This window comes from Acartia tonsa, chromosome 12 (genome assembly GCF_053477335.1).
Source record: "Acartia tonsa isolate MP-2025a chromosome 12, ASM5347733v1, whole genome shotgun sequence".
Lineage (NCBI taxonomy): Eukaryota > Metazoa > Arthropoda > Copepoda > Calanoida > Acartiidae > Acartia > Acartia tonsa.
Window position 1 is genome coordinate 5,934,474 of NC_137271.1, and position 22,427 is coordinate 5,956,900.

Sequence of the window (22,427 nt, forward strand, 5' to 3'; positions counted from 1 at the left end):
TACTCTGTGCAGATTGAACGTGAGCAGGTTTTTTTCTATGGAAGGATTGTTAGCCCCACCCAAACCTCCTGAACTAGGGGAAGTTACCAGAATTTAGAAGGGGAAGAGTTAAAAAAGATGAAAAAAATTCCCAGAGATGGGGGAAGGGGTTGAATTCACCCCCCCCCCCTATTTTTTTTAAAAAGATATATAGCAGATAATACCCCCCCACCCCATAAAAGTGTTACCCCTGGGGTAAATATATTTTAGGAAAATAAAATAAATTTCAGCACTTTTCATGCACTTTTTACACCCCCCCCTCTCCCCCAACTGTGAATTATTCCCCATAGATATGGGATAGGGGAGGGGGGCCAGGGGGGGGGGTATGTTATATCTTGTTGAGTTTTGAAAAAAATATTTTTAAAAATTTTTAAATTTTGCATTATTTTCAACTATCAAAATGTTACCCCCCTCCCTTTTTAGGGGGAGAAAGGGGGGGGCACCTAAGCCCTGCACCATTTTTTTTTGGGGGGGGGGGGCACACCCCCTCCATAGATTGGTGTTGAAACAGGACATGTGATAACTATTACTGCTTTGTAACCTCCCTTCTACTCAAAATTTTGTAGGAAAGAAAACATTTTTGGTGAAATTTATTACACCTAACATAAATCCTGTGCAAGCCTTTTAAGTCAATTTTTTTTTTTAAAGTCATAGATTTATTTGGATAGAGTGTTCAACAAGCTTTACAATGGTAGGTTTAGCATTTTTGAGGCTCCTACACTACCTTAAATATAGGAAATTTAAAACTACACATGTAAAATGTAGCAATTGATGGTTCTTAATATTTATTCCTGAAATTTATGTACAATTTTGGACAAAAAAATATACACCAACTTATAATTTTTATAAAAAAATTTTGGCACAAGGTAGAAAAAATGCAAATATACCAAATTAAATGTATGAAAGTGTATTTTTTGCATTTGTCATCAAAAGAATCACTGAACATAAGAAAAATCCTGAAAAAATTACATCAAAATACCCTAGTGAAAGCCTTTCTGAGAATAAATTTATCAATAAATTTTCCCCCTTTGGTTACAATTTTCCTTGTAGAGCAAAAAGTAAGAAAGCTACAAAAAATTGTCATTCAATAGGCTTTCTAATGGTAGGTTTAGCTTTCATGAGTCTTTCATACAGCCAAAGTTATAAAGGTTTGAATCCAAAGCAATAAAATCGCGACAAACAACATTGATTTTTTAGGGAATTTGATCTGTTAACTTTTAAATGGAATAAACCCCAAGAAGGAACAGCTATGATTTTAAGAAAATCAGTTCCTGGCCCTCCAATGTGTATATTTGATGGCCATATAGTCCGTTTTTATGGTAGGTTTTGTCAAACTTCTTTTGCCTTGAGGACCACTGTGAATATATCTGTTGAATTTTATTACCTTATGTTTTTTTAATGAAGGTATACCTATCCCTAACTTATTATATGTTATAAAAGCTATATATCTGTTGAGTTCCTCTCTTTCTGTCCATCTTCCTGGCTATCTATCTATTTATTTTTGCCTCTAACTTCTTTTATGTTTAATGTTTCTATATCATCTTTCTATCTATCTTTATAAACACAATTGTTGAAGAAGGAGTTTTGTAATTGTCTCTTTCTGGTGAACATTCTTATAAAAGTTCCATTACTTCAGCAAAAAAATATTGGCCAAGCTCATTTGTAGGAAACTTCTGGTGAAAATAGAGGAGAGGAAAGGTTGTAGCATAATTAAATAATTTTATTTTCCCTTACTGAGTTTATAAAAGTTAACGACCTGTTACCTAATTGGGGCTGGATTCTCCTTCGATTTAAAGTCATCATTTAGAGAACCTAAGGGAATCATCCGCTTGTAATGAGATGCAATATTCTTAACTCCCACTGCACTAGTGGATATATAGGTCAAGTTAACAGATAACCAACACTTTGATTGCACGACCTTTGTCTGAGAAGCCCTAACTGTGCATTGTAATGAGGCATTTCCCCTATTTATGTCGTGCATCTGACATAGCAGCGATTGGAAACATTTTTAACATCTTTAGTTTTGTGTCGGGCCGAGATTCGTACCCTTCACCTTCCCGGCGACGAGCTGATGCGATACGTAATGAGCCACAGTCGCGGCTTGGCATTAAAGTTAACTACATTTTTTTTTGGCTGTAATAATGAAACACCTATTTTCAGAGAATAAATGATTACTTAGGCTTACCTAACCACGTCAAGTATGCACGTAGGGATGTATTATTGTATAAAGGAAGGGAGGGAAAGAACAATGATGGTTAGATGAAACAACAACCCTTTCTTCCCCTTGAATATTTTCTTACTCCCATAAACGATTAGAATAAAAAAATTCTGATTAAAAGATAAATACAAAACTTTAATTTCACTTCTTGTTAATTTGGGCCTTAAATTTTTTTAGAATTGTTAATATGTTGATGTTTAACATCAAATTCATTACATATTATAGCTAATTAAATTACCTAATATTTGGAGAGAGAGAAAAAAGTACTTAAATTATGTGTTTGATTAAAGTCTATTTTTAGATAAATTACTTAAGTTTAAACCTTTTCAATCATTTATTTGTTAAAAACTTTTAAACATTTGTTTAAAAATGGTAAGAAATTAAAGTGGGTAGTTAATCAGATATGTTAATATACGATTACACTTAAGTATTACATTTCATGGATTGTTTTAAATCGTTTAATATCAGCAAATTTACTTGGACCTACACGAATTTGACAAGGGAAAATGGAAAACAATTTACAAATTTTCCTTTCCTCATTCCAATCCATGGATGTTTGAAGTGTGTGAAGCTTCTTTTTGAGTAACTTTAGCGATTTTTGATTATTTGAGGGGTGAATGGATACATTATTACGTGGATGTTACACCAGATTTTCATCTTCCCTAATAAAGTGAAACTCGCAGCGGGCTGAAATAGCGATACCCCCAATCCACCTCCTTTACCCCATCCCATCCCCTCCTACTGAATAAACAAACAGACCAATGCACGATTTCCAGCAACCTAAAATTACAACAATTTTTCCTCTGCCATAATATACACATATATTTAATATCGATTGAAGGATATTAATCCTTTTTAAGAGGATCACCCACTATACCTTTCCAGAGAGACTCCTTCGGATCTTCCCACTTGGATTTATTTACAAAGTGTACTCTATTTCAAACACCCACAAACTAAAGTATAAAACTACAAAGTTTTAAACAAACAATTTTATAACTACAAACTGTTCATTTGTGTTACAATAAAAGGAATATATTTTTTTATAGTGATCTAAAGGGATAAAAAAAATAACCAGTAATTTATGTACATTCCCAATGACAATATACAAAATTACCCCTTCTGTAGATTGAAATTAGTGGTTTAAATGTTTAAACACTCAACCAATGAGCCAACTAATCAAAATACAATCAAGGCCCCAAAGTTGTTAAGCCAACGAATAAGAAAACGTTTGGGGAGTATTGTAATGAATAGCACATTGTCCCCTCTCTCCATCAAATTCAAATCAATTCTTTGCTACGAAAGAAAAATGGTTAAAATGTTTTTTTCCTTGGTTTTATGAGAATTATCCACAAAAGAGGGGTGGGGGGGAGGAATATTTAATATCTACAAACCCCGTTTATCTAACACTTAAATGCCCTTGATGTTGGAAAAGATCTTTTTAATGTTTTTCTACGGTTTCGAAAAGAATTTAGCTGTAGAAAATAATGCTGTTTTGTAAAAACTACACTAGAAGTTTTGAAAGTTTGTAAGATGATATATTTTATATTTTTGATGCATTTACTTGTATAATTCCATTTCATAAACAGCAAAGCTTCTCTTTAATCATACTACAAAATACACCTATTTCAATAATTTCATCAATTAAAGAAAAAATATTACGCCGGTTATTATAAGCCAGTCAAAACCAACAATTTACTTTGAATTTAGCCATATTTTTATTATAACAATCGATATATTTTAACTTGGATGTTGCTCCAGATTTTTCATTTACTCTTATAAAGTTAAGTGGTACTTGCAGCTGGCTAAAATAACGATCCTCATCAAACATTTTACCCCTTCCCGTCCTCACTAATTGGATGACCGACCTTACCATTAAATGATGTCCATGTTAGCAACCTATAATTGACGACAAATAGTCCCCAAAGCTTTCTTATTCGTTAGCTCAACAACTTTGGGGACTTCAGTTAACTTTAATGGGTTGAATCATCAAGTTGAGTGTTCAAATGTTTTAACCACAAATTTACAAATCTACGGATAGGGTTATTTTGTCTATCTTCATTGGGGTGTATACATCAATTTATCGGCCATTGTCTTATCCTTTTAGATCCCTGCATTTCCTCCGTCCCTGCAAGCATCATGAAGCAAAAATGCAATTCATCAGGCATTTAGAGATAGTAATACACACTGCTATAAGTGAGAAAAAATGTACTATTTTGTGATTTACTGACAACATGCCTGGATGTCCTATTTTGTATTTTTAGATCGGTCTCCCACATATGGCATTTAGGCGATGCTGTGAGTATTGGTGCAAAAAATATGACGTAACAAAAAAAAATTGCCAATGAGAGGCCACTATAAATTTTACCATTGGTCAATAACGGCCTCTCATTGGCTAATTTTTTTTGTTACGTCATATTTTTTGCACCAATACTCACAGCATCCATTTAGGCCACAACGATACGTTAAGCCACTCCTGAAATTGACAATAAGAAGGGGTTCAGGGATAGCTAAAAAAGTTAACAAAACGGTTTTAATCTTATAATTATTCATTTTAATGTCCTCGTAAAGTTTTCTTTAATACGATGCGATAAATAACTATTCTGACTTTTCCTATTTTCTATCTCTTTATCCAAGAAAGAAAATTATTCCTACTTGACAACAGAAATGGAATATGCATAAAATAAATATATTTCATGGTGTTTTATCAATACTGTTAAACATGTGGGTTAGCATATTCATACATTATTTAGGTTTTAGCAGGGATCTAAAAGGATAAGATAATGACCGATAAATTGACCTACCTTTCCAATGGTGATATTGATTGCCGCTTATGTAGATTACAATTTGTGGTTGAATATTAGGTCTCTCAACTTAATGAACCAAAGTTCCAAATTTGTAAAGTCAACAAATAAGAAAACATTAAAACAAAACATTTGGGACTAGCCCAATTTCCCTTTCCTCTCTGGGTTTTAGAGTCTGAAATTAGTTTATTTAAGTATCAATAGGGTAGAAGAAGACATTGGATTTGACAATGGACATCACATTAATGCTTAAAGTTTTAAATAACTTTCTCATTCGATGAAAGAAATAACTATTCTCACCTTTGTTGAATTAAATACTTTGGGTACATTTATTAAATCTTAATTGGTTAACTAGCAGTGTTGAAATATTTAAAACCAATAATTTATCAACATTCGAAATGAAAAATAATTTGTTATCCATGGTTTTTCAGTTAAGACCCTTTTAGAATTCTACAAAAAGAATATTATTACTTATTCTTATCGATTTAGGTAGCAATGCCTATGCTATAATTGAATGACAGACTGCAGGACATACCCCAGAATAGAATAGAATAGCTACAGTACAAAATTACAATATTTTCAAATTTTATTGTTGCCTCATTGTCGGAACTTTTTAACTATAATTTGTTTTAAAAATTGCAATGTTTACATAATTACATATTAAATGCAATTAAATCGATGTAAACAAGTACAATTACCCTTAGTATAAGCGAAGCTGTATATTCAATTTATTAGTAAAGCTTCTTTATGATGTGTAAACTTTCGTATAATAGAAAATTAATTCAATTTGCCATTTGGAACAGCTTAAGTAACAAGTTTTCAAAAACAAATAGTTTATTAGTATATTTTTAATCTATTATTGACGTTTTTATACTTTAATCAACTTTATAAGTAAATTCGCTCATTAAAACTTTTTCAATAAAAATTATAATGTTTTGATTGTATAGATTTATTGAACTACATGTTGCTAGGCATGTAATATCAAGAAAATATTTTTTCTCGTATTCATTCGAACCCGGTGGATAGGAACCGGTTCTCATCTTTACGAAAAAAAAAACTATGTCTAGCATCGTATTATATCCAGCTTTCTACGAATATAAAAATGTACAATCATAAGATTAAAGCCAGTTTTTTTAGCCGGTTCCTTATTACTAGTACTAGTTTTATTCTTATAATTGTACATTCTATATCCGCGGAAAGCCGTTTATAATACGATGCGAGAAATAACTATTCTTCTATTAACTGGTTTTACCTGAAAACTTTTCTATTACTGCATAGCTCCGCTTTTTTAACTCGAAATAAATATTACAAATGGATTTGATATGTAATTGGTTTTTATTTAAATTGTGCATGAAAATACCCGTTTCAAAAAAGTTTTCTATTATGGCCAAATTTATATAATTATTATTACTTGGATGTTACACCAGATTTTCATTTTCTCTTACAAACTCGCAGCGGGCTAAAATAATGATATCTGCCATCCCCTCCTTTCTAACTGACTAACAAATGAGTTGCATGTTAGCAACCTAAATTGACATCAATTTCTCCCCTTGTCCTAATATCCATGTATATTCTATATCCATAAATGTCCCTTCTTATACCTTGACTTATAAGATATCCACATCAATTACCCGCCCCCCATCAATCTTAAAAAATGAAGTGTATTCTACTGATGTTTGTAAGAGAAAAAGTAGAGAGGATTTTTGTCTGTAGCCTACGATTTCGATAACTACTGAAGATTTTTTTTATTTTATGGAAGCTTCAAACAGGTCCCTGGATGGTATTAGGCTATTTTCCTACTTTCCTTACTCTTCGAATACTTAGCTTCTAGATGTTAGGATCGCAGCCGCCTTTTTGTTATATAAAATGGTTATGAAACGATACTTATATAAATATATAGTTGTTTCTAACCCATTTAAAGTTTACATAGTGAATGTAAGCTAGATCAAAATAAACTTTGGCGGTTTCCCGCATATCGCATTTGGACCACAGATACACTTTTTTGAGTACAATTTGTTTCAGATGCTTATTTTAGGTTAGGTTAAGTATTGTGTAGAAGAGCTCCGCAAGAGTGGGACATTCTTTTCTTATGAAAATTTGATATACAAATGGGGTTTTAGTTGTCCATTGAAGGATATGTGTGAAAGTACCTACAATGTAATTCTCAGTCTAGAAACAAGGATATCATTCTAAGTTTTAGCTATAGACAATTTTTAATACAATAATAATATTCAATGAAAATTGATATTTGTGTAATTTTTAGAACAATCAAACTTTAGTTATGAAGAAGTTTTGCCGTTTTAAAATAGTTTACATTCTTTTGTGATACAGTTAACGCAAAGTTTTAATAGATTAGACGATTTTTTTCATTCTTTGTTATCCCATTTAGGATAATCGATCAAACTTATTACATATTGTTGCATAGAGTAGGTTTTCTTTAAAATTTTGTATAACTATTGATTACTTTTAATTTTCAAAGACTAGTATAGTTAGACTATTGGTTTATTGCATAGCTTAAAAGGTTCGTTCAATATTAATGAAAAATCCTTATAATAAACTAACAGGATGTCTGTGTTTTTGTATGTTTGTACCGATGGATCTTGCTAACCACTGAACTGCTCGGGTTCTCCTTAACAGGGTAGCCTCTCATAGGTCCCGGAAAGGTTTATAACTATTTTGGGGGAGGGTAACAACCACCACCCTCCCCAGAGAAATAACAAAAATATAAAAAAAACGCCGCCCTACGGACATTTCTGCAATTAGCTTAAAACATAACTAATACCATCTATCGGCGAAGAAAATATTTTTTGGTAAATAGCTGATTTTAAAATAGATTGAAAAGAAACAATTTTTAGGCCTCTAGGGGCGTAGCCGCTAGTAAATAGATATATCATTTGTTGTTGTTATTATTGAAAAACAAAACATCTATCTTTACTGTTTGACATAATTGTACATTTTTTAGTAGCGAAACTACTTTATAATTCGAAATGTCCGTATTTAAGAAATATAATGGGGGAAACGTAAATTGCTCTGATGCTGTTCAAAATAGACGGCAGTAAATTTTCGTGTAGATTCACTTGTACAAGTCGGTCTGTCGATCATGCTACAAAAGATCATTCACTAAGTAAGATGTCATTGCCACACAAATTCGACGAATGCATTATGATTTTATTGGCTCATAATTTAAAGGCCTAAAACTATTACTTTTTAGAAGATTTGCTGTTTTAATGAACGTTTATTTTGCTGCTTTGATAGATAACTTAGAATAGCTTTATATAAATTGTTATAAAACTAAATTAAGGTTTATTTGATCAATTTTGGTGAATTAAAACTTGCAAATTAAAATGTTTAATCTTTATGAAGTTAGATAAATTATTTAAATTCATATTATTAAAGGCTCTTTCAACTTTACACAAGATATTAGGGTGTTCTAATTATTACAGACATCCTTGTATTATTCATATGATTTCTGTCTGTTTTTGTGTCCGTGTGTTTTTACTGCTGAACTGATATGGTTATCCTGTACAGTGAAGCTATTTATAGGTCTAGGGAAGATGTGTACCTATTTTTATACCCCCTTCCCCCTTTTTTTACTTTTTCTTTGTGACTAGGATATAAAGTTAACTGTCGACTACCCTCCTCCCTTCTCATCTTTCAAGTGCTAGGGGCGTAACCGCTACTCCAAGTATAAAGGGCATTTCAAAACATCATATAAATATAAAAATGCATATATGTGTTCTTAGAAATAGGGATAACGAGTAAAACTATATGAATATTTAAATTCCAAGGTATTGAATGATCGAGCGATAGCTCATCATAGTCATACCGAAGGATTTAAATTGTGGGTATAGCTCAATAAAATAAATTTTAATAATATTTTCTATTTTAGTGAGTTGAGAAAGTTAATAATTCCCAGTGCTGATGGTTTCATCTTTGTTGTTGACTCAGGTAAAAATGTTACAATCCTTTAATAAGCATAGCTTTGTTTAATTAGGGTCCGTATATAACGGGTTGTTATTATCGTTTAAGGATTTTTAATCGATATAACTGCAAAAATAACTTTATTTTATTTTGTTTTATTAATCTCTACCTACAGTTTTGTTGTCTATGGATCATAGATATATGTATGAAAATTTAGTTGAACACAGTAATAGTGTCTGACTGATTATGACGTAACAAAAAAAATAGCCAATGAGAGGCCACTATAAATTTTACCATTGGTCAATAACGGCCTCTCATTGGCTATTTTTTTTTTGTTACGTCATAATCAGTCAGACACTATTACTGTGTTCAATTTAGTTTAAATTTTTAAAATAAGTCATTCATGTATTTTCTTAACAATTTTCAAATATTATACAATACCATTTACCAGCCATGTAATATTTTATATGGGGAAAAAGTCTCTTGAGCCACATTTTGTAAACAAACAAGAACAATAAAGAGTTACATTAACATGACAGTTGTTTAAATTGGGTACAATTTGAAACTTTTTATAGTGCCTATTAAAAATGACGTCGTATTGGCCTACGATTTTTCTATTAAAATGTATACTGGCCTGCCATTGGTAATTTAGTCTTTGTATTTGCCTATCATTGGTCATTTTTATTGTTTGACTGTTTATTTTTGTTATTGGCACTGTAAAGAGCTTCATACAATTTTTAACTGTGAAGAAACGGTGGCTCCCGCCGAAATTTTCTCAATAACTCATAAATATACCAAAGAATGGCAAATTGGAAGGAATTTTACTATTTTATAATTTATCACACAGTCCTCGCCCTTCTTGAAACAAATTGTATGTTTTGTTCAGCCCGAACGAGAATATTGTACGTGTCCGAGTCTGTGAAGGATATTCTCAATTTTTCGCCCCAAGATCTCGTTGGTCAGAGCTTATTCGATATTCTTCATCCAAAGGTAAAACATTTAATTAATTGTTCATTTAGTAGGTTGTATATGTGGTATAATAAATCTACAAATATAGATGTATAACCAGACAACTACCTGGAATTCTTGTGTCAGGGACCCTTCGTCTGCTAGCAAAATTTCTTTCTGCTCTTTTGTAGGGACTTGGCTGTAATAACATTCCCGACGCTATTGATTGATTTTCAAGAACCCAATGGAAAGTCGGGAAAGGGACATATAGTTATTTAAACCTACCCCTCTAATTTTACTCTAATTGTGGTATCCGTTATAAAAGCAGCATGTAACATGGATTGCTATAATCCATAATTATTATCATTATTTTTATTCAACTTGTTTTTCTTTCATTGATATTTACATTCTTATAAGAGTTGAACAAATGAAAAACAATCTTCTTTAAGCAAATACAATTTATTTAGGGGATCTTAAGTGATAAGACAATAAACATGAAATTGATTGATGTAAATTGTACAACCCTTTTGTAGATTAAAAAATTTTATTGAAAAATTTACACACTGGTATTTTGAATCGACTAATCTAGACTTAATTAACGTACCATAGGTCATAAGCAAACGAAAGAGAGAATGTGTAAATAAACCATAGAAGTTAGGATGAAAGTATAATTTACAGTCCAGTGTCAACTCCCTCCCTGATTTCTCCAGATTATTGAACTATCTCTTGATATCGCGATATTTGTCTGGATGTCTTAAATTGATTTGTGCTTGCTCTGTTTCATGCAATTTTTAATCTTGGGTTATAACGCGGTGAAGACAGAGTTTTTAAACTCTTAATATAATTTCATCTACCCAACTGCACTAACTAAGTTAGTTATTTACTAAGTATATTTGCGATAACTTTTATTTAATAGATTCTTCCAATTTTTAACATTTACAAAAGGGCCTGCTTTATTGCTTCAAAATCCATGACAGATCTATATAGGAAATAAATGTCTATAAATGAGCTCAAATTTTCCAAGGAATAATTGTTTAAAACTCATAGTGCTCCCATAATCCACAATAAACTCTCATTGCCCAGAACGATAAGACCCATTATTTACTTTATTATAAATAAATTTATTTTTTTCATTTCATGTTCCTATTTACATTATATTGAAGTATTTAATTTATAATCATAAAAAAGAAAATTTAAATTTTTAATATAGTAAATTTAGGAAAACTCTGTTTTAAAAGAATTCGATTGTGGCGACACTTCATGTGTGTTCAAATATTGAAACTAAAATTTTAATCATATTAACCCTTTGGTGATGGTAATCTGAAAAAAAATATAATTGAAGAAATCTTAAAATCATTTAAATTATTAAATTAGTAATGGCGGGGGCGGAAAATTGATTTATTGAGAAACAGATAAATATATATGTACTTATAGAACACTAGCCAATAGCGAGAGAGTTATATCGAGCCAACTCTAGTGTAACAATATTTTTATGTAATTTGTTCGTTTTTGGCATACCAAAGAAATATGTAGAAATCTATTAAACTTATTAGGGTCTGATTATTACAAAAACGTAAAACCTGATGATTGCAATACAGAATCCGCTGGATTAAAACAGGTTCTTAGCCACACTGAGCGTATTTATGACAATTTTCAATTAAAGTTTAAATTTATAAATGACACCTAGAAGTTCACTATTTTGTGACATAACAGAAATTTTATTTTACTATTCGCGAAATACTAGGTATGTGATAAACATCTAGTCCTTTAACTCCTATATAGGACCTAAATCCTTGAAATTTCCACCGGAATGTTACCGGTTCTGAATAGTTAAAGGAAAACAAATAGGAATAAGACCTATTCGTCTAATCTGACAGAATTAACCCTTATTTTTATATGCCAAGACTTGTTTAGTGCAAGATAAGAAGCTCTAATTATAAAATTTAAGAAACAAACAATTAAAAGAGAACAACGTTTTTCTTAATTGTTTTTTGTATTTTCTTTGAAAACAATACAATTAAGTTAATCGTGTGTATGTCCGCCATGATCTTGCAAATAGATGGATTTTTTTTCGAATTGTAATTTTATTCATAGCAGGTTTTTTGCTATTTTAGCTTGTGATTTAAAATTCACATATAGTCTCGAGTAGTGTCCTATCAAAGTGTACTTAGCTGAATGAAATAAAGGTTTTCCCAAAGATAAGATATTTTTATGAAATTTTGACGTAGCAGAAAAATTTAGGATTTATGTAATATCAATTACGTCACTACTATTGTAAATTAGAAGATTTTTAAAAGCGAAGCTTTTCTATAATTAGGGTCGGTCCGTCCGTCCGTACGTCCGTCCGTCCGTCCGTCCGAGATAGTTAGCTTTTATGTATTAATTTAGGCATGTTAGAATTGTCCTATCGATTTCAAACTTTGCATGGTTATTCCTGTAGTAGTTAGGTACGATTTAGAAAGCATAGCAACTCTATAATCGTTACCAGAATGTCCGTACGTCCATTTTAAACATGTTGATTTTTTTTACTTTTTTAATAACAATTTTTTATGTGATAAAATCATCCGATTGATCTGATTTATTTATTACTGATTCCTATTACAATAAGGTACAATATTATGAGTGAAGCATCTCTATAATCAAGTATTAAAAATGTCAGTATGTCCTTAAACAGAATTCTGTATTTAAGAAGTTTTGCAACAAATTTACGTATAACTTTGTCAAACCTTATATTTTCATATTTTGTATATTCAGTTCTGACACTCAATAAAAGTTATTGTTCGTTTGTCCTACCGTTTCTGTGCTTCGCTTTTATGGATTTTGTCATCCTTGTTTTATAAATAAATATACTGATTTGTTTTGATTTATACTAAATACATATTACAAAAACTTTAAAATAAGAGAAGATTTTTAAAAATATTTATTGCGAATTGGTTCTTTACCTTAAAATGCCTCTCGAGCACTGAGTTACCCACCACCTATTTTTGGGAATGAATTAAGATATGGAGAGTAAATTATCTATATGCCTAACAATAAATGTTTAAGTTTAGATGTATAATCCAGACAACAACTTTGCTGGGCTCATTTTTCATTTGCATTCTGCTCTTTTGTAATGGTTTAACTGTGTTAATATTTCCGATGCTCTTGGCTGATATTTAAAGACCCAATTGAAAGTACTCACTCTGTGGATGGAGAACATATAGCTCTATTATTTTATTTGGATTGTCTAAACCACGTGTGTGTGGGAAGGGGGGGGGGTCTGCGGATTAACCAGAATCTATTCTAACCCTACCTAATCTTACTTAGGGAAATAAACAAACAAAAAACTACCCCTCCCCATAAAAGTATTATAAAATAAGTGAGGGATTTCTGTGGTAAGCTAGTTACTTTGAAGGAAACCACCAAGCAGATTTTTTTTAATGGCGCGGCAGTCGTAGTCACATTAAACGGCAATTTTTTTTATCAAGCGTCAGCTGAAACTGAAGCCACTTTTTTATTAGAAAAGTGCAACTATGTGCGGCTAAAAAATCCAAAGAAACCACTGCCGCTAAACAATCCGCATCTACAGTCCAGACACATTTATCATGAGCGTCTGCCGAGCCCTGTTTCTTTTCATAAAATCCTCTTTTGTTTCCTTTCATTAATAAGCCTAATATTAATTTTAATTGCTTATAATTAAATTTTGAAAAAAAATATTAATGAATCTTTATGTTATTTAATTATTAGTGACACTAAATTTATCTTGGATTTATATCAAGAAAAATATAAATTAAAACATTACATTGCAAAAAAAGTGTTTTTTTTTATTGATTTAAAATTTAAATCATATTTGTTCCAATTTATGTAAAAGCTTTGGATATTTTAATCAACTGATATTTGATATTGACGATTTCCTTCGTTAAACAAAATATTTAAACTTGCTGCCAGGGGTTTGAGCGGAAAAGTAGACCAACCATTTTTAAAAAGTTATAAACCTTCTTAGGAAAAAAAAGAAATCTACTAAACGCAGAATTAACCATAAAAGATAGGTAAAAAAGTTAATAGATTTTGTTTATTTATCAGAGCATTAAAAAAAAATATATTTACTTAATTGCTAGGTATTTATGATAGACCAATGGTAACAATTTTCTTTGTCTGTCCGTCCGTCCATATTGCTTCTAGAATTATTTTTTTAAATTCATAGAAAAATATACTTTTTTATGCTTTTTATGCTTGTTTCTTGGAAATATAATACATTGAATTTATTGATAAGGTTTCTTTTCTTATGATATTATCAAATAATAAAAATATATTCATATTTGTATGATAATGTCATAAATTGAAATTGTGTAACCACAGAAAAATGTTTAAAAAGAAATTTTATATTTGAAATCAACGAAGCTTGTTAAAGTGTTCATAAAAAAATCAAAACCCATATTTATTTTGGTGATTTAAAAAATCTATAAAAAGGGGAGAGGCGGTTGTGACACTTTTTGAAACCAAAACTGAAAGTCAAGTCAAAGGAACTCAACTAAAAAAAGGAGATACAGCACTAAAATTTGGTATGGCAGTTGCTTTAAAGAGGTACAATGTGGAACTGTGAAGAAACGGCGGAGGAACCACCGCTCTCACCGAATTTTATTTTGGCGGGAAACAGCGTTAGCGTTGGTTTCACCAGCTTTTCTTCGCATTGTCCTCTTTAATGCGACTGTAATTCCAAATTTCAGTGCTGTTTTTAAGTTGAATTCCTGTAGCTTTGGTTTCAAAAAGTGACACAACCGCCCCCTCCCTTTGAAAAAAGAACAAAGGGCTCTGCTCCATGTTTTAGGTTTAGGAGGGGGGGGGGTGGGGGGGGGGGGTGGAGTTACTCAGTTGAATTCCTCCCCTTGAACGACTGTTACTAATAATGAAACATATGTATAAAAGTAAATATTGTAGTAAAGTAAAGCCTCGCTTATCAAAATTTAAAATTTAAAAAGATTTAAATTTCCCAAGAATTTGGTAATTTCGAAAAATGTTTATGCTTCATATGAATCAAATGAAATACATCCTGTACCAAAATAAGGCTTCCCTTTTAATAAATCATTAATTGACTAAACTGGAAAACGGGGTCTTAGGTAACAAAGCATTTTTTATTATAAATATCCCAAATAACTGATTATATAGTTTTCTTTTAAATTAAATCATTTTTAAAAAGTCTTACCAAAGCAATTTCTTTTGAAATAGTAATCATTTTTTATTATTTTTTTTTAAATTGGGGATACAGGGATATTGCATCGCAAGATTATTTAAAATTGCATCCTATTTTGCGTGTAAACTTTTGCCTTTGAAAACTTATTATTATGTTGAGGGAGGGTTGTTGTTAGATTAAAGTGCAATTGTCTCCTCCCTGCATAATGAAAACTTATAAAACATACCTATTGATTTTTTGGATTTAGTGCTAAAGATCAAATAAATAAGAATCTATTGACAAATGTAGTTCAGTAAAACAGTTAGGGGAATATTATAGATTTCTGAACAGGGCTGAATATTACATCTCACTTTACTCATAACACCGTTTCAAGCAGCGTTTTAGCATTATACTTTAAGATTGTTTGTTTATCCATTAAGATCTCACCAACCACTCAGCAGTTTTAGTTTTACATTGTAGGGAATCTGCCTCTTTGCTTCCGGGATGGTTTTAGGCTATTTTTCCCCTTCAGTCTTCTAATATAGAGCCCCTATATGCTAAGGACAAAGTTCTAGTATTATAAGAACAAAAATAGGGATTGTAAAAGAAAATGGTTGGTTTAAAACCATTGTTAAAACTTAATCAACTCCCCCCCCCCTCCACTTCAGTACACACAATTTCCTTTATTCTTTTAATCCCTGATGAGTTTCAATTTTGCTCTTATCCGTTAAATACTGATAATACCCCAATAATAACAAAAATTGGGGGGGGGGGGGGGTGGTGGAGATTTTTGAAAATATTATTTTATTACTAGAGGCCTGAATTGGCATTTTTAAATGGAGAATAGTGAAGGGGGAGGTAATCCGAAATTATAGTATTAGAAGAAGGGGGGGGGAGGTTTTTTGACCAATTTCTTTGGATCGTAAAAGGAACGCTATCCCCCTACCCCCCCCCCCCCCAAAAAAAAAAAAAAACTTCCCGGAAGCTTGTACGTCTTTTTCTAAATTGTGTATTTTGTTTCAGGATATTGACAAAGTGAAGGAGCAGCTTAGCAAATATGATGTTCCAAGGTAGGTTTAACTTTTATAGTATGGCTTCGAAAACAGATTAATTTCCGCTGGATTAGAACCGGTTCTCAGCCATGCCGAAAATTCATGAATAGCATCGTATTAAAGACAATTTTCTACGAATATTAAAATAATAAAATAATGTTGTAATCTTGTTCTTAATTTCTTTCATCCTTCTCTAATTCTTTTTAAAAGCGAAGCTTCTCTATGATTTAGTTTGTTCCGTACGTCCGCCCTTAACGCTAGTTTAGACATCGTGTTGCCGATTTCACACTAGATTCAATTCTTTTTGTTCTCTTTTCATTCTATCTATCTTAATTCAAACCCCCTTATTTTCTTTTTTTGGTTATCTAAAACATTTTCCCAGAAGCATAGGACTATACATATATGTTTTATAAGTTTCATTTTTGACATGAAAGCTGGGAAGTTAGATAAGACACATTACAAAACTGTATAAAGGTCCCAACTCACACGGACACAGATATGCACAAATTTTAATCAATTCAAGTCATGCAATGATTGTTTAAAACAATGAAAGTAAAATGATAGATGGGGTATGAGCTTTATTTAACTCTGCCCACAGGTCGGGGACCCTATCCCGATTTTGAATAAGGTTTGGGATAAGTTGCTTCTTTTTGGGTACTCTGTTTCATAAATAATTTGGCTTATTGGATGTACTTAAAGGCTAGGGCTAAGCAACTAGTCTCATTGAACATATAAGATGTTTAAAAAGCCTTTTAACCACTGAACCAATAGAGTTTCCTTTTTTAGGGAAGATTCACACAGGTCCGTGGTTGCTTTAATTTTATTTTATTAGTAAATTTAGGTCTTAAAAATGTTTTTAGGCCATTTTATGCCCTATACTTCCCCCTCCCTCGATAATGGCACCTAGTAGTACAATTTAACAGCATTATATAATTAAAATGATTAAAATCTTGGAATGTTTGTCCCCCACTCCTGGATCGGACATTCATATTTACATATATAGGGCTTCAGATTAGCCAATAAGAAAGGTATTTAGAATTATACAAAATATTATCGATCATGTAAAATATAAGTGAGATCTTTATATAAAAGTAATTGGTTGATTTATTTGTGTAGCGAAGGATCTCGCTAACAGCGGAACTGATAAAGAGTGAAGCTTATCTTAGGCAAGGAATGGTTTTTACTTTTTTTCGGGGGGTACCTCAAACCTCAAGAAATGAAAATGAGAATAATAAGCATAAAGAAACAGCTGCTTAAAAGTCGCTGCTGCCGAAAACTTCCCTGTCTTGTTTAAACACAGCGAATTGGCCGGTTCACAGCCTGTTTTACTAGCTAAATTTCATGGTTTGGGTTTTAAAAAGTTTCATAGCCTCCTCTAGGATTAATATAAAACTTTCTATATTTGTGAAATGATTTACTTAACTTTGAATCCTACACAACATGTGAAATATAAATGTTATATGTATATTAAGATTTATAAGTTTTCCGGAATTTTAAAGTTAGGGGGAGATTTGAAATCTGCATCAAATTTTGAGGATTTTTTTTATAAAATTCGTTTTTTCTATTATTTTTTATTTAAAAGCGGAAATGCAATTTAAGTTAATTAATTTTGGCATCTGTGATTGGTGGATTTAAAAAATCTGCGCTCTGATTGGATGGCGTACATCATTCAACCAATTAGAGCGCAGGTAGTTTAAAATCCACCTATCCTATTGGTCAAAATAACTTAAAATGCATTTCCGCTTTTAGATAAAGCATTATACAAAAAACGAATTTTATAAAAAAAAATCCATAAAATTTTATGCAGATTTCAAATCTCCCCCTAACATTAAAATTCCGGAAAACTTATATATCTTAATGTATATGTATAATATTTGTCTAAGCATGCAAGTAAGATATCTAGTTTCACAATATTATTTACAATTTTCAGTTGGTGTTATATGGTAGTTTCAAAGGTCCTCTTGTTTTAACTTTATAATTATCATACCAAAAAAAACAGCTAATTTGGATGGTATGTGTCATAAAACCTGATTGTAAAAAACTCCTTAAGGTTTTATTTTTCGTTTAGTATTGGGATGATTCAAACAAAGTCTATCCAATGGAAAATGTTCTGTTCTAAGTATCCATTCAAACGACTTAATACCAATGTTTGATTACTATCTTAGGGAAGGTTGCGTGAATATATTGCTACTAGGTATAAGACAATGTGGGATAATTTGATCACCAAAAATGATAACATAACTACCCATTTTGTAGATTACAATTATTGGTTGAAAGGTTTAGACACTGATAGTTTGAACAAAATATTAAAGATTTAATAAAAGTACAAAGACACCTAAAATATTATATTTCATAGCTTTGGATATAATTCTTACTTGTTTTTAATTTTCTTACTTGACTTCTTATAAACTCATTCAACTAAAACTTTTTTCTCTTATTTCATTTGTCAGCTTGATATAATTTTTCTGTTTCATAATTTTAATATAATCTCTTAATCTTCTTATTCTATACTTCGGTATTTGAAAGCGTAGCTATTCTGCAAATATGATCTTTATCTTTTTCATTAATTCACTTTTATATAAAGACTAGAGTTGGCTCAATAAAACTATATCGCTATTGGCTAGTTTTCTATAAGTACATATCTATTTACCTATTTCTCAATAAATCAATTTTTCTCCCCCGCCATTAATATCTAAAAGAAAGAAGTAAATATTTATTAATTTAAAGAATTTTAAAAATATTTTTTCAATAATATTTTTTTCACATTACCATCACCAAAGGGTTAATATGATTAAAATTTTTGTTTTAACATTTTAACACAAAGGAAGTGTCGCCACAATCGAATCCTTTTAAAATACAGTTTTCTTAGATTTACTCTATTATGAACGTATATTTTCTATTTATGAAAAAAGGATTAAATACTTCAATGTAATTCAAATATCTACATGAAGTGAAAAACTTAATTTATTCCATAAACAAATAGAATAAAGGTCTTATGGCTTTGGTCAATGAGAGTTTAATGAGGATTATTGGAGCACTATGAGTTTTAAACACTTTACCATTGGAAGACTCGAGCTCATTTATAGACGTTTATTTCCTATATAGATCTGTCATGGATCTTGATGCAATAAAGCAGGCCGTTTTGTAAATAATAAAAATTGGAAGATTTCATTAAATAAAAGTAATCGCAATTATACTTAGTAAATAAGTTAAATGCTTTTTTTTGTCATGAGAACAGGTTTTGTTTAAGACTGATTACAATCCTAATATATAAAGTAAAAAAATATTTCTGTCTGATGCTTAAGAACTCAATGACAACTGAACCAAGTTAATAAATTTAAGAGGGGGGGAAAGTTTTGACACATTTGCTTAAACAGTGAGTATAGGCTTTATCTTTGAACTGAGATGATAGGTTATCATTCTTATATGATAAATTTTCCAAAGTTTTAAGATTTTTGGATAGGTCTCCAGGTTCAGGAGCTGCAGGCCTCCAGGAAGTCTCGAGACAGGAAAAATCAAAATATTTTTTTATAAAGAGTTAAAGGTCATTTTATATAACAAAATATGCATATGTTTAAATGTTATTTACATATGTGAAGAAAAAGGATGCAGGTTTTGTTTAATAAGTTGACCTCTATCTCTTCAAAAAAAAATTATTTTTACCTGTCCAGAGACCACCTGGAGGCCTGTAGCTCCTGAACCTGGAGACCTATCCAAAAAAATCTTAAAACTTGGGAAAATTAATCATATAAGAATGATTTTTTCTTCCCTAACCTATCCTCTCAGTCCAAAGATATAGACTATACTCACTGTTTACGCAAATGTGTCAAAATTCCACCCCCCCCCCCCTGTTTATTAATCTATTTCTTAAATAGCACATAGACAATTTTATGAAATAAATGCGCAATAATAGGTTACAAATTTACATTAACATTTTTACTGAAAGGGCATTTGCAAGCTAAATCGTAGCTAATAAAATTTATTTTGCAGTAAAAAATATTGAATTAAAACCAGATCTAAGTGAACAAAGTGGTAGATTTTAGAACGGATTTAAGTATTTCAAGACAAAATTATTGCAATCCTCAGCGAATATTTTGGAAATATTGGAACAAATATTGGTGTTTTCATAAAACAGCTACTCTTAGAATTAGAAGTCTTTATTTTTGGATGAAGATTTCCAATAGCTATTGAGCATTTAACCAATATTTTGTCCGTCCGTCTGTCTGGTTAGTTTTGAATTTTTATTAAAATACTCATAGCTGCATTACATTAAACGAATAGAAAACTACTTAGAACCAATATAAAGCTTGACATATAGTATAGATGTTAATTTTGCTGTTTTAAATAAATTTCTTTGGCGAAAACACCAAAAATATCGATTAACTCTTCTAAGAATGCTGAAGAATTAAAATTGAAAAAATATTTCTTTTACTTCTTATGAAACCGTTTGCTCTTGAGTTCTTTTAAACTAGCTGCATATTAAATATGTAATAGATACTTTCATAAAAAATATTAGGTTTTTTTCTGTCAAAGATCTCGCTAACGAATAAACCGATGAGATTCTCCACAATAAATGAACAAGTTTAGATATATAATGGAGATTAGTTTTGTGGACCTTTTTTGTCTGCTAGCAAATTGTTTTCCGCTCTTTTTAACTCCTTTCCTTGCTATTGTTTAACTTTAATTAATGTCTTTCTTTTTATTTATTTATGCCTTTTTTTCTTTTTCTCACTTTCTATCTCTCTCTTTCTATCTGTATCTCCTTCTCTGTCTATATTTCTTTTTCTTTACTTTTTTCTTTATTTTTGTGTGTTTTTATCTCTCTACATCAATTTTGTTACTTTATATTTGACTACCTACCTTCTATGTTGTATATTTTTATTGTCTTTTCTCCCATCTTACTCTTATTTATTATCTATTTAACCATATCTTCTGTGTAATTCTTTGTTATCTGTTTTAGGGAGAGACTGATAGATAGCAAGACAATGCTTCCGTTGAAAGGAGGTGACGTTCACCCATCCATTAGCAGGTTAATATACAATTATTTCAAAGGCATAACTGAAAAAAGACCTCACAATTAAATAACACCCAACCTCTGGGTAAATCCATAAAGGCAATTAATTCAGCTACCAGTAATAACCAATCTAAAAACTATCTATAACTAACAATTTTTTATTTAAATATAGTAGTTCGGCGTTTTCCCTCCAAGTGCCCTGTTGAGAACAACAAACCCCTGGTGGTTTTCGTTTTATTTATTACTTTAAGTCTTATTAGATTAGGGCACCGCAGACCTGTAGACCACCCAATGGTGTTTGGCATGGGCAATAAATCTAGATGCAAAAGTGGATTTGGAGTGCTCGACAGGCACTTTCGAGGAATGCACATTATTTTCTAGTTTTCATGTTTATTTATATCTCATACAAAACTTTTATTTAGGTTACATCCAGGAGCGAGGCGGGTGTTTTTCTGTCGTATGAAGCATAAACCTAGCATCACTAATATCAAACAAGAAGATGATGCAGGGTAAGGAGTTAATTATAGAGAATCTTTGCGTGGATCTAAAGGCATATGACAATGGCCAATAAATTGATGTACAATGTAAAATTCTGTAAATTACATTAGTGGATGAAACTTTTAGACACAACTTAATAAACCAACCAAAATTTTAAAAAATACCCAAAGTTGTTAAGCTAACGAATTTTGTTATTATGAAACTTTGTGGACTAGTGTAATAAACAGCCCAATGCCCCCTCTCTCTGGAATCTTTGGTACAATTAGGTTTATACGTAATAGGCAGTTTACATTTCTTATACTTACAGATATACTGCTAAACACTAGATCACTAAACCTACCTTTTATTTAAGCTATTTTTGAGATCATAAATTAGTGTATATGATAAGCGGATACTAAATTATATTTTTATAAATTAAAAGCAGATTTTTTTTCATTATCAGACGAGTCGATTTAAACTCCTTAAGCCCCAACAAAGAACCTGTCCATAATGTGTTAAAATTGAAAAACTTATAGATAGTCGAGATATTTCAGAGATCTCAATAAATATACATACTACATAGGCACTAATTCAGATATAATTTTGCTTTCAGGTCTTCCATGTTTGATGGTGGTAACTGTAAGAGAAAGAAGGGAGGTGGTTCTGACAAGAAATATCTCTCCATACAATGCACTGGATACCTTAAATCTTGGCCTTTAACAAAGGTAGAGTGCTCAGTTTTTATAACTATAGTTGAAATTTCAAGTATTAATTTTATGACTTGTTTTACATACCTTTTGTATTTGAT

The 22,427-nt window shown here is 31.0% G+C and overlaps 1 protein-coding gene across 2 annotated transcripts in view; it reads left to right on the top strand.

Moving 5' to 3' along the window:
• Window positions 1–22,427, top strand: part of cyc (basic helix-loop-helix ARNT-like protein cyc) — a 71,007-nt gene that overhangs the window by 38,936 nt on the left and 9,644 nt on the right. For both annotated transcript variants that reach the window (XM_080179289.1, XM_080179288.1), the window contains exons 9-14: window positions 8,948–9,006; window positions 9,866–9,969; window positions 16,100–16,146; window positions 21,089–21,157; window positions 21,565–21,651; window positions 22,233–22,344. In XM_080179289.1, coding sequence (XP_080035415.1) covers window positions 8,948–9,006; window positions 9,866–9,969; window positions 16,100–16,146; window positions 21,089–21,157; window positions 21,565–21,651; window positions 22,233–22,344 — 478 coding nt within the window. The remainder of the gene's footprint in view (window positions 1–8,947; window positions 9,007–9,865; window positions 9,970–16,099; window positions 16,147–21,088; window positions 21,158–21,564; window positions 21,652–22,232; window positions 22,345–22,427) is intronic.